At 36.7% G+C, this 12545-nt stretch overlaps 1 protein-coding gene across 1 annotated transcript; it reads right to left on the bottom strand.

Annotated features, from left to right (window-relative positions):
* Positions 1-1452: 1452 nt before the first annotated feature.
* On the bottom strand, positions 1453-3892 carry LOC140536161 (protein PERCC1). Its single transcript, XM_072657836.1, has 2 exons — positions 3807-3892; positions 1453-2185 (listed from the first exon to the last, which is right to left on the bottom strand). Exon 2 carries the CDS (start codon positions 2182-2184, stop codon positions 1453-1455), a length of 732 nt encoding a protein of 243 aa, XP_072513937.1. The 5' UTR covers position 2185; positions 3807-3892.
* Between the last annotated feature and the right edge of the window lie 8653 nt (positions 3893-12545).

Raw genomic sequence — 12545 nt, 5'->3', positions numbered from 1 at the left:
TGTGGTATTAATGATATGTATAGTATTATTCTGATCCCATGTTGGCACTTTATGCATCTGTACTGTGCTGTCTCTGTTCCATGTTGCACAGTGATGGTCCTGGAGGAACATCATTTCCACCAAATGATGGAATATCTCTTTACTTTGGCTTCCATTAAAACTTAAGGGATGTTCCTTCACCTGTAAATTTGACATTTTGGGGATACAAAGGTTTTGCATAGAATTAGTTCTAGAAATGGGGGCACATTTATGTCCCCCAGATAAATCTTTATTGAATCTACTGATTATATCAAACTAATTAACTAAAAAATAATAACTGAGCAACTCCCACCCCACATATTATTGATTGTCTTCACATCCTGATTCACACATTCAGCTTAAATAACATGCAATAAATAAGTCTAATGTTCAGGGTTTTTGCATATTCCATTATTAACAGATATAATTGACTTAAATATCTAATTTCTAGATTTAGTCATTATATATATATATATATATATATATATATATATATATATAATTATGTATTTATTTATTTTTTGTCCAAATGTTCAAAGTGTAGTCATCTCAGGTTCAACTCTCTTTTTAAAAACTGCATTAAAATTGTTTAAATGGTTGGAATATGGTTTAATGATACCAGGGCTGACAATGAGCCAAATCTCTGAAATGCACCCGCAATTCTGGAATCGGCCATTTAGTCGCAATCACGCAAAAAAATTTCCAAATCTCCAAACAGGGACGCCATATGGGCAAGGAGGAGTTAGGATGATTCTCAGGGCCTGTGACTGACAGGGGCCCTAAAACATTACTAATTGAGTAATTTGGTAGAATTTGTAAGATTTGAGAGTCTTGCATTGTGTAATATTTTTTGCATGGGGCCCAAAATTCTTCCAAAATGGCAATGACTTTACAAGAGAAAGAAAAAAATATATTTTTAATAGAAATCAATGTGGTCAATGATTGGATGAGTTGGATACTTGAGATCAGGCACAAAGACCTGGGCCACTCTGACAAGCTTCAAATCAACATGGCCTGACCACTGGGACTGGGCATCTTCACCATGGCAAGGCCTGTTGGGTGCTTCTGGTCGTCTGAGGATGTTGAGTGTTGAGTGTTGGCTATCCCATTAGAAGGGCCTTGACCCGTCAAGGAATGGACTCCAAAAGACCTCTGAAGCCTTGGAGGCCCATGACCCTGTTGCTGGTTAACCAGTTGTCCTTGCTTCAGGATGCTGCATACCAGGAATGCCCCACAAGACCTATCATTTTGGAGATGCTCTGACCCAGTGACAATTTGGCTCCTGTTAAAGTGGCTCAGACCTTATGCTTGACCATTCTTCCTGCTGCCTGCCTTCACTGGCTGCCTAATATGTGTATCCCACCCCTTGCTAGGTGGGATACAGTCTCATTGCTTATAGTGATGGCCCTGATACCTCTATCTTCCATTATACCATTACGGAAGCTGATAGTCACAGCTGAACTCACTGGCACTGTCTCTGTCTGTTGCCCAGTGGGCAAGCAAGTCACTGAAATCTGGAGTGCTGGAGCTACTGATGGTGCTGACCGGAGTATTGGAAGTGCTCAGCGTGCTGCCTGGAGTGCTCAGAGTGCTTTCTGTGGAGCACCTCAGCACATGCGATGTGTCAGCGTTGCCGAAAGTACTAAGCTGGCAAGGGTGTGGCTCCGTCCAGAAGCTACTGGGCAGCCGTCGCTGAGTCATGGGCAAACCCTGCCTCTTCCTGTGGGCCTCCTTGAAGAGCTCCGCGAGGGGGCCCAGTTTTTCAGGCTCCTCGCCCTGTTCTGACGACGCCACCCTCATGAAGTCAGCGTAGTACCGCTGCCGCCCGCTGACCTCTAGACACGCCCGTTCCGCATAAATGTCACAGGCGTCTGGGTCGTGACCACGTCCAAAATAGCGCTGCACGTCGCTGCTGATGAGCTCGGCGAACCGCAGCAGACGATCGGTCATCTCGGTTTGGCTGAGCGAGGGATTCTCACCCCATGGCTCCTCTTCCCGCGACTCCGCGACTGGGGAATCCTCGTCCTCGACGCTGTCCTCAACCTCCTCTCTGAGTCCCTCGTCATATTCGTCCTCAGCCTCCTCTTCCTCTGTGGGAACGAAGAAGGTCTGGGCAGGTCTGGTCAGTCCAAAACCACTCAGGGTTCTGATTACGCTGGCTGCCATCCTGCAGACAAAGTGTTCCAACAGCATGAGCTGGGCTTCACGCATGTCTTTGGATATTCTTAATTAAATGCTGACCTTGTACAACAACATTGGTGTGAGAGACTGGAGACCACCACTGACCATGTCTGGTTTGCCATTACCATGGTTTGTCTGACCACACAGCTTCTCTAGGCTGGACTGTTTAATGGTGGGCCCACTCTCCACACTCACACACTCATACCAGCACCACACAGTTGTGACAGTGGACCACCACCCAAATAATATCTGGTCAATAGTGGTTCTGTGGTCAAATACTGACCAATGATGAATGAGGTAGAGGGTAATTTGTGCATCAACAGATGGGCTAAAGCCTGTATCTGCACACCCATATGGTGGACCTATCCAGCAGGTGGACCTCATAAAGTGGTCAATTAATGCTTGGAGAGATGCCATAAAAGAGAACTGTTATTGGTTCTCTACAGAACCAAGTTCTAAAAAGGGATGTGTGAGTGCGGAGAACCTTTTAAAGCTTTAAAGAGCCTTCATATAGTACAAAGGTTCCTTAACAAGGGTTCTTCCTAAGTTCTTTGAAGCTTTCCAAAGGTTCCTCACACTCACACATCTATTTCAAACAGGGTTCTTCACATGACATTTTTGTGGGGAACGAGTTCTACGCGTCTGAGGGTTTAAAACAGCCTGGCCAGCCCAAGGTGGTCAAGCTGGTTAAGATGGTTGACCAGCTTAGCTCTTGACCAGCATAGAGTATACTTTAATTTGATTTAGGATAGTCAGTATAATCGGTATGACCAGTGGGACCGAATTGACTTGCCATACCAGGAATGCCCCACAAGACCTATCATTTTGGAGATGCTCTGACCCAGTGACAATTTGGCTCCTGTTAAAGTGGCTCAGACCTTATGCTTGACCATTCTTCCTGCTGCCTGCCTTCACTGGCTGCCTAATATGTGTATCCCACCCCTTGCCAGGTGGGATACAGCCTCATTGCTTATAGTGATGGCCCTGATACCTCTATCTTCCATTATACCATTATGGAAGCTGATAGTCACAGCTGAACTCACTGGCACTGTCTCTGTCTGTTGCCCAGTGGGCAAGCAAGTCACTGAAATCTGGAGTACTGGAGCTACTGATGGTGCTGACCGGAGTATTGGAAGTGCTCAGCGTGCTGCCTGGATAAACTGGTTAAGATGGTTGACCAGCTTAGCTCTTGACCAGCATAGAGTATACTTTAATTTGATTTAGGATAGTCAGTATAATCAGTATGACCAGTGGGACCGAATTGACTTGCCAGCGTCACCAGTATGACCATCATGACCATGCTGGTTGCCCAGCTTGTCCATCAAAACATACACTGATGACATACAATGGCCAGCTTTTTAACCACTTTCAGTCCAGCTCAGACCAATCAGGTTTTAAGCTTTTACTCAAGGTACTATGTCAAATTATAGGACTCTGAGGTCATGGTAAGACGTTACAGAGCAAATAAAACACTGTTGGCAACTTTGTTTTTAAGGGATATACTTTTTTAAAACGCACCTTTAATTCAGATTAAGACACCCTACATATGCTACTATATAAACCCCACCTCTTTCCCAATGGTCTTCTACTCTAGGAGGTCTACTCACCTCTCAGTGATGGAGATGGAGGTCTCTGGTCAGTCCGCGCTCTGTGTCAGCCGTCCCAACATTTATGGCCATTTATACCCTCGGCGCGGGGCGCACGGTGTGTTTTCTTAGCAAATATTTGCCTGTATTTGTAATTGCGTTCTGCTTAAACAGAGCCCGAGTCCGTCTCGGCGCCCAGCAACCGGAGAGCAGGGCGGAAACGCGCCGATCAGCGCGGCCTGCGGCTCTGCTACTGCCGGGGAACCCTCAAGTGGCCCAGCTGCGGTGTTGTTGTTTTAATCCCACCCGTATTCGGACAGGGCCCGCCTTCCTGCGCTGGGATTGGCCAGTAGTGCACACTCGTCCTCGGTGGGGATTGGCTGTTCATAGAGACGCGCTCTGAACTGGGCTGAACTGCAGGTGGAGATAGGAACTGATTCCTTTAATGGTCTGGATTTCCCTTATTTTCCATATATTTTAGTTATGTTTAATGTAGTTATTAATAAATGCTCTGGAGTTCCCACAGAAATGTAATACATACAGTCTTTTAAATTAAAATTAAAAAAAATAAATAAATCCGCTACAAGAATTAAGCTAAAATATAATATAATCATATAATCTGCACTTTTTAGACAGTATTTATGTTCCATTACTATTAAATCCATTATTATTTATTTTTTAATTTAACAAATTAAATAAAAAATAAAAAAATTACGTTTTTTATACTTTCGTTTAGAAAATGTTAATTCACTAAAATTAATAAACAGTATTTATGCTTTATAGTGTCTTCTAAGAGAATGTGAATTTATTTACACTTCAAAAAAACATATAAATAGATATTTAATATATATATTTTCTATATATGTACATATAAAGAGGAAATCTGTGGAGTTTTTTAAAGAATCTAGGTGGTGCAGTTATTTTAACTCCACCCAATAAGAGAGTAAACATATATTATATATATTTTTACCACACCTTGTTATATTTAAAACTTTCATTAATTTTATTTTAATTTTTTATTTTAAAGTATTTTTTAGTTTTAAGTATTATTATAGTATAAGCTCCTCCCTCCCCTAAATGTGGAACCCCTAAATGAACGTTTATTATAGACTTTTATTATTATGGACTCCAAAAGAGCCAGCTACGGGTGGGCGTGGCCTGCCGGAAGACGGGTGGGAAAGAAAAAGAGGCGACCCTCCTCCCCACGGTGCGCTTACTCAAACACGCCGGCGCTGTCCAAACACGCAGCGACTGCAGCTCTTATCGCTCTCTGGTTGAGCACTTAAGGGTGGACCTAAAAAGGCGTGAAATCCAATCTCACGCCATTTTGAGTTTTGGATGAGCCCCTTTATAAAACCCCATTAAGAAAGATAAGGCAGATCAATTCTGCTCTCTCACCACCACATACACACGTTCCTGTCTTCTGCTGATACTGGAAAAAGCACAAATAAAGCATTTGAGATGGTAAAACTATTTGCAGTGTGCAGAGAGAGACACAGAGAGAGAGAGAGAGAGATAATAGAGGTGGTACGAGTAAGGACTCATTGAAATAGCCAGCATCTGGTACAACATATGCCACAGCAGAGCCAGTCTGTGTTAATAAAATCTGGGCCCAGTTCCCCAAGCGCATCTCAGTGTTCAGTGTGAAGCTCAAAACCCAATGTTATGAATTTCGGTTACATACAACGTCGTAACAACATAACAACGCCTGACAACGTTAGAATTTTGTGTTGCGTGGATGTTAACATTGTGAAGTTTGCAGGCGTTGGGTTAAATGTCAGTATTTTACGTCAGTATGACGTTGGCATGTGACGTCTAGAAGATGTTGAATTTTCAGTACTCAACATCACAACTTAAAGTCAACAAACCATCAACGTCAGCCGTCGTCTCTATTCTACAGCAAATAGACTTGGGTCTGTATTTTAGACGTTTATTCAGTATTTTCACTAAAAGGTCAAAATCTCCAGACAGTTATTCAGTATTTTCACTAAAAGGCCAAAATCTCCAGAAACTTTGTCAGTATTTTGGCTAAAAGGCCAAAATCTCCAGACAGTTATTCAGTATTTTCACTAAAAGGCCAAAATCTCCAGACGTTTATTCAATATTTTCACTAAAAGGACAAAATCTCCAGACAGTTATTCAGTATTTTCACTAAAAGGCCAGCATCTCAAGACAGTTATTCAGTATTTTCACTAAAAGGCCAAAATCTCCAGACAATTATTCAGTATTTTCACTAAAAGGCCAAAATCTCCAGAAACTTTGTCAGTATTTTGGCTAAAAGGCCAAAATCTCCAGACAGTTATTCAGTATTTTCACTACAAGGCCAAAATCTCCAGACGTTTATTCAGTATTTTCACTAAAAGGACAAAATGTCCAGACAGTTATTCAGTATTTTCACTAAAAGGCCAACATCTCCAGACAGTTATTCAGTATTTTCACTAAAAGGCCAGCATCTCAAGACAGTTATTCAGTATTTTGTCTAAAAGGCCAAAATCTTCAGACAGTTATTCAGTATTTTCACTAAAAGGCCAAAATGTCCAGACAGTTATTCAGTATTTTCACTAAAAGGCCAAAATGTCCAGACAGTTATTCAGTATTTTCACTAAAAGGCCAAAATGTCCAGACAGTTATTCAGTATTTTCACTAAAAGGCCAACATCTCAAGACAGTTATTCAGTATTTTCACTAAAAGGCCAACATCTCAAGACAGTTATTCAGTATTTTCACTAAAAGGCCAACACCTCAAGACAGTTATTCAGTATTTTCACTAAAAGGCCAAAATCTCCAGACGTTTATTCAGTATTTTCACTAAAAGGCCAAAATCTCCAGACGTTTATTCAGTATTTTCACTAAAAGGCCAAAATCTCCAGACATTTATTCAGTATTTTCACTAAAAGGCCAAAATCTCCAGACAGTTATTCAGTATTTTCACTAAAAGGCCAAAATCTCCAGACGTTTATTCAGTATTTTCACTAAAAGGCCAAAATCTCCAGACATTTATTCAGTATTTTCACTAAAAGGCCAGCATCTCAAGACAGTTATTCAGTATTTTCACTAAAAGGCCAAAATCTCCAGAAACTTTGTCAGTATTTTGGCTAAAAGGCCAAAATCTCCAGACAGTTATTCAGTATTTTCACTAAAAGGCCAAAATCTCCAGACGTTTATTCAGTATTTTCACTAAAAGGCCAAAATGTCCAGACAGTTATTCAGTATTTTCACTAAAAGGCCAACATCTCCAGACAGTTATTCAGTATTTTCACTAAAAGGCCAGCATCTCAAGACAGTTATTCAGTATTTTGTCTAAAAGGCCAAAATCTTCAGACAGTTATTCAGTATTTTCACTAAAAGGCCAAAATGTCCAGACAGTTATTCAGTATTTTCACTAAAAGGCCAAAATGTCCAGACAGTTATTCAGTATTTTCACTAAAAGGCCAAAATGTCCAGACAGTTATTCAGTATTTTCACTAAAAGGCCAACATCTCAAGACAGTTATTCAGTATTTTCACTAAAAGGCCAACATCTCAAGACAGTTATTCAGTATTTTCACTAAAAGGCCAACACCTCAAGACAGTTATTCAGTATTTTCACTAAAAGGCCAAAATCTCCAGACGTTTATTCAGTATTTTCACTAAAAGGCCAAAATCTCCAGACGTTTATTTAGTATTTTCACTAAAAGGCTAACATCTCCAGACAGTTATTCAGTATTTTCACTAAAAGGCCAAAATCTCCAGATGTTTATTCAGTATTTTCACTAAAAGGCCAGCATCTCAAGACAGTTATTGAGTATTTTCACTAAAAGGCCAAAATCTCCAGAAACTTTGTCAGTATTTTGGCTAAAAGGCCAAAATCTCCAGACAGTTATTCAGTATTTTCACTAAAAGGCCAAAATCCCCAGACGTTTATTCAGTATTTTCACTAAAAGGCCAAAATCTCCAGACATTTATTCAGTATTTTCACTAAAAGGCCAGCATCTCAAGACAGTTATTCAGTATTTTCACTAAAAGGCCAAAATCTCCAGAAACTTTGTCAGTATTTTGGCTAAAAGGCCAAAATCTCCAGACAGTTATTCAGTATTTTCACTAAAAGGCCAAAATCTCCAGACGTTTATTCAGTATTTTCACTAAAAGGCCAAAATGTCCAGACAGTTATTCAGTATTTTCACTAAAAGGCCAACATCTCCAGACAGTTATTCAGTATTTTCACTAAAAGGCCAGCATCTCAAGACAGTTATTCAGTATTTTGTCTAAAAGGCCAAAATCTTCAGACAGTTATTCAGTATTTTCACTAAAAGGCCAAAATGTCCAGACAGTTATTCAGTATTTTCACTAAAAGGCCAAAATCTCCAGAAACTTTGTCAGTATTTTGTCTAAAAGGCCAAAATCTCCAGACAGTTATTCAGTATTTTCACTAAAAGGCCAAAATCTCCAGACGTTTAATCAGTATTTTCACTAAAAGGCCAAAATCTCCAGACAGTTATTCAGTATTTTCACTAAAAGGCCAACATCTCCAGACAGTTATTCAGTATTTTCACTAAAAGGCCAGCATCTCAAGACAGTTATTCAGTATTTTGTCTAAAAGGCCAAAATCTTCAGACAGTTATTCAGTATTTTCACTAAAAGACCAAAATGTCCAGACAGTTATTCAGTATTTTCACTAAAAGGCCAACATCTCCAGACAGTTATTCAGTATTTTCACTAAAAGGCCAAAATCTCCAGACGTTTATTCAGTATTTTCACTAAAAGGCTAACATCTCCAGACAGTTATTCAGTATTTTCACTAAAAGGCTAACATCTCCAGACAGTTATTCAGTATTTTCACTAAAAGGCCAGCATCTCAAGACAGTTATTTAGTATTTTGTCTAAAAGGCCAAAATTTTCAGACAGTTGTTCAGTATTTTTACTAAAAGGCCAAAATGTCCAGACAGTTATTCAGTATTTTCACTAAAAGGCCAACATCTCAAGACAGTTATTCAGTATTTTCACTAAAAGGCCAAAATGTCCAGACAGTTATTCAGTATTTTCACTAAAAGGCCAAAATCTCCAGAAACTTTGTCAGTATTTTGGCTAAAAGGCCAAAATCTCCAGACAGTTATTCAGTATTTTCACTAAAAGGCCAACATCTCAAGACAGTTATTCAGTATTTTCACTAAAAGGACAAAATCTCCAGACAGTTATTCAGTATTTTCACTAAAAGGCCAAAATCTTCAGACAGTTATTCAGTATTTTCACTAAAAGGGCAAAATCTCCAGACAGTTATTCAGTATTTTCACTAAAAGGCCAAAATCTCCAGACAGTTATTCAGTATTTTGACTAAAAGGGCAAAATCTCCAGACAGTTATTCAGTATTTTCACTAAAAGGCCAAAATCTCCAGACAGTTATTCAGTATTTTGTCTAAAAGGCCAAAATCTCCAGACAGTTATTCAGTATTTTGTCTAAAAGGCCAAAATCTCCAGACAGTTATTCAGTATTTTCACTAAAAGGCCAAAATCTCCAGACAGTTATTCAGTATTTTCACTAAAAGGTCAACATCTCCAGAAAGTTATTCAGTATTTTGGCTAAAAGGACAAAATCTCCAGAAACTTTGTCAGTATTTTGGCTAAAAGGCCAACATCTCAAGACAGTTATTCAGTATTTTCACTAAAAGGTCAAAATTCCCAGACGTTTATTCAGTATTTTGTCTAAAAGGCCAAAATCTCCAAACAGTTATTCAGTATTTTTACTAAAAAAGTCAACATCTCCAGACAGTTATTCAGTATTTTCACTAAAAGGTCAAAATTTCCAGACAGTTATTCAGTACTTTCATTAAAAGGTCAAAACTTCCAGACAGTTATTCAGTATTTTAGCTAAAAAGCCAAAATCTCCGGAAAGTATTTTTACAAAGTAGGTAAAATCTCCATTAGGTTAGTCAATATTTTGACTAAAAGGTTGTATTGACCAATCAGATCATCATCAACATTACAGTTCAGCTGGGAAGATGCTGTTGTGGTAACCCAGCCCTGATTCATTCCCAATTGCCTACATTCAAATAAAACACAATTGCTTGGGTTTCACAAAAGAAGGAAATTAAACCATTAAACAAATCTCTACCAGTTAAGAAGCTTATGGGAAACATGGACACAGATCAAGAGCTGCAGAAGATGCTCCAAAGAAATAATAAAGCCACACATAACAAGGGTAAAGAAGCCAAAAAAGTTAGTCAGTAATTAAAAAAAAAAGTCTAAAAAAAAAACTAAAAAGTCAACATCCCCATAAGGTTAGTCAGTATCATAAGATTGCATTAGATGCCATCCTACATTTTGGTCACCTGACACCCCAACCTACATTCAACCAGAAAATGTCGATCAATGTTGGAGTCCAGTTGGGAAGATGCTTTTGGGAAACGCCCTGATTCATTTATAATTGCCTACATTTAAATAAAACCACAATTACCCGGGTTTCACAAAAGCAGTGAATTAAATACTCTCTCTACCAGTTAAGAAGCCTTTGGGAAACATGGGCCCAGATCAAGAGCTGCAGAAGATGTTCTTTAGAAATAATACAAGGCCACACATAGCAAGGGTAAAGAAGCCAATGAATACTAGAATCTCCTACTATTGTAAGTAAGAACTCACTACTGCTAGTATTGTAAAGCATACTTACACTAGATCTGAATTTTAGAATGCTAAACAAAAAAAAATACTTGCTCAAGGGTCCAACAGTTTGAGACATCTTATTATTTTGACTAAAAGGTCAAATCTCCAGGAAGTTAGTCAGTATTTTGACAAAGTAGGTTAAATCTCCATAATGTTAGTGAGTATTTTAACAAAACTTAAAATCTCCAGGCAGGTTTTCACAAAATTGATCAAATCTACAGAAAGTTGGTCAGTATCTTAATTAAAAGTTTAAAATCTCCAGAAAGTTAGTCAGTATATTAACTAAAAGTTTAAAATCTCCAGAAAGTTAGTCAGTATATTAACTAAAAGTTTAAAATCTCCAGAAAGTTAGTCAGTATATTAACTAAAGGTTTATAATCTTCAGAAAGTTGGTCAGTATTTTAATTAAAAGTTTAAAATCTCCAAAAAGTTAGTCAGTATATTAACTAAAAGTTTAAAATCTTCAGAAAGTTGGTCAGTATTTTAATTAAAAGTTTAAAACTTAAGAAAGTTAATCAGTATATTAACTAAAAGTTTTAAATATCTAGAAAGTTAGTCAGTATATTAACTAAAAGTTTAAAATCTCCAGAAAGTTAGTCAGTATTTTAATTAAAAGTTTAAAATCTCCAGAAAGTTAGTCAGTTTTTTATCTAAAAGTTTAAAGTCTTCAGAAAGTTCATCAGTATTTTAATTAAAAGTTTTAAATCTCTAGAAAGTTAGTCAGTATATTAACTAAAGGTTTAAAATCTCCAGAAAGTTAGTCAGTATATTAATTAAAAGTTTAAATCTCCAGAACGTTAGTCAGTATATTAACTAAAAGTTTAAAATCTCCAGAAAGTTAGTCAGTATTTTAATTAAAAGTTTAAAATCTCCAGAAAGTTAGTCAGTATATCAACTAAAAGTTTAAAATCTCCAGAAAGTTAGTCAGTATTTTAACCAAAAGGTTAAAATCTCCAGAACGTTAGTCAGTTTTTTATCTAAAAGTTTAAAGTCTTCAGAAAGTTCATCAGTATATTAACTAAAAGTTTAAAATCTTCAGAAAGTTGGTCAGTATTTTAATTTAAAGTTTAAAATCTTCAGAAAGTTGGTCAGTATCTTAATTAAAAGTTTAAAATCTCCAGAAAGTTAGTCAGTATATTAACTAAAAGTTTAAAATCTTCAGAAAGTTGGTCAGTATTTTAATTTAAAGTTTAAAATCTTCAGAAAGTTGGTCAGTATCTTAATTAAAAGTTTAAAATCTCCAGAAAGTTAGTCAGTATATTAACTAAAAGTTTAAAATCTTCAGAAAGTTGGTCAGTATTTTAATTTAAAGTTTAAAATCTTCAGAAAGTTGGTCAGTATTTTAATTAAAAGTTTAAAATCTCAAGAAAGTTAATCAGTATATTAACTAAATGTTTTAAATATCTAGAAAGTTAGTCAGTATATTAATTAAAAGTTTAGAATCTCCAGAAAGTTAGTCAGTATATTAACTAAAAGTTTAAAGTCTTCAGAAAGTTCATCAGTATTTTAATTAAAAGTTTAAAATCTCCAGAAAGTTAGTCAGTATATTAACTAAAACGTTAAAATCTCCAGAAAGTTGGTCAGTATTTTAATTAAAAGTTTAAAATCTCCAGAAAGTTAGTCAGTATATTAACTAAAGGTTTAAAATCTTCAGAAAGTTAGTCAGTATTTTAATTAAAAGTTTAAAATCTCCAGAAAGTTAGTCAGTATATTAACTAAAGGTTTAAAATCTTCAGAAAGTTGGTCAGTATTTTAATTAAAAGTTTAAAATCTCCAGAAAGTTAGTCAGTATATTAACTAAAAGTTTAAAATCTTCAGAAAGTTGGTCAGTATTTTAATTAAAAGTTTAAAACTTAAGAAGGTAATCAGTATATTAACTAAAAGTTTTAAATCTCTAGAAAGTTAGTCAGTATATTAACTAAAAGTTTAAAATCTCCAGAAAGTTAGTCAGTATATTAACTAAAAGTTTAAAATCTCCAGAACGTTAGTCAGTATTTTAATTAAAAGTTTAAAATCTCCAGAAAGTTAGTCAGTTTTTTATCTAAAAGTTTAAAGTCTTCAGAAAGTTCATCAGTATTTTAATTAAAAGTTTTAAATCTCTAGAAAGTTAGTCAGTATATTAACTAAAA

Source organism: Salminus brasiliensis, chromosome 15 (assembly GCF_030463535.1).
Source record: "Salminus brasiliensis chromosome 15, fSalBra1.hap2, whole genome shotgun sequence".
NCBI classification, from domain to species: Eukaryota; Metazoa; Chordata; class Actinopteri; order Characiformes; family Bryconidae; genus Salminus; species Salminus brasiliensis.
This window is presented reverse-complemented; position numbering and strand designations above follow the sequence as displayed.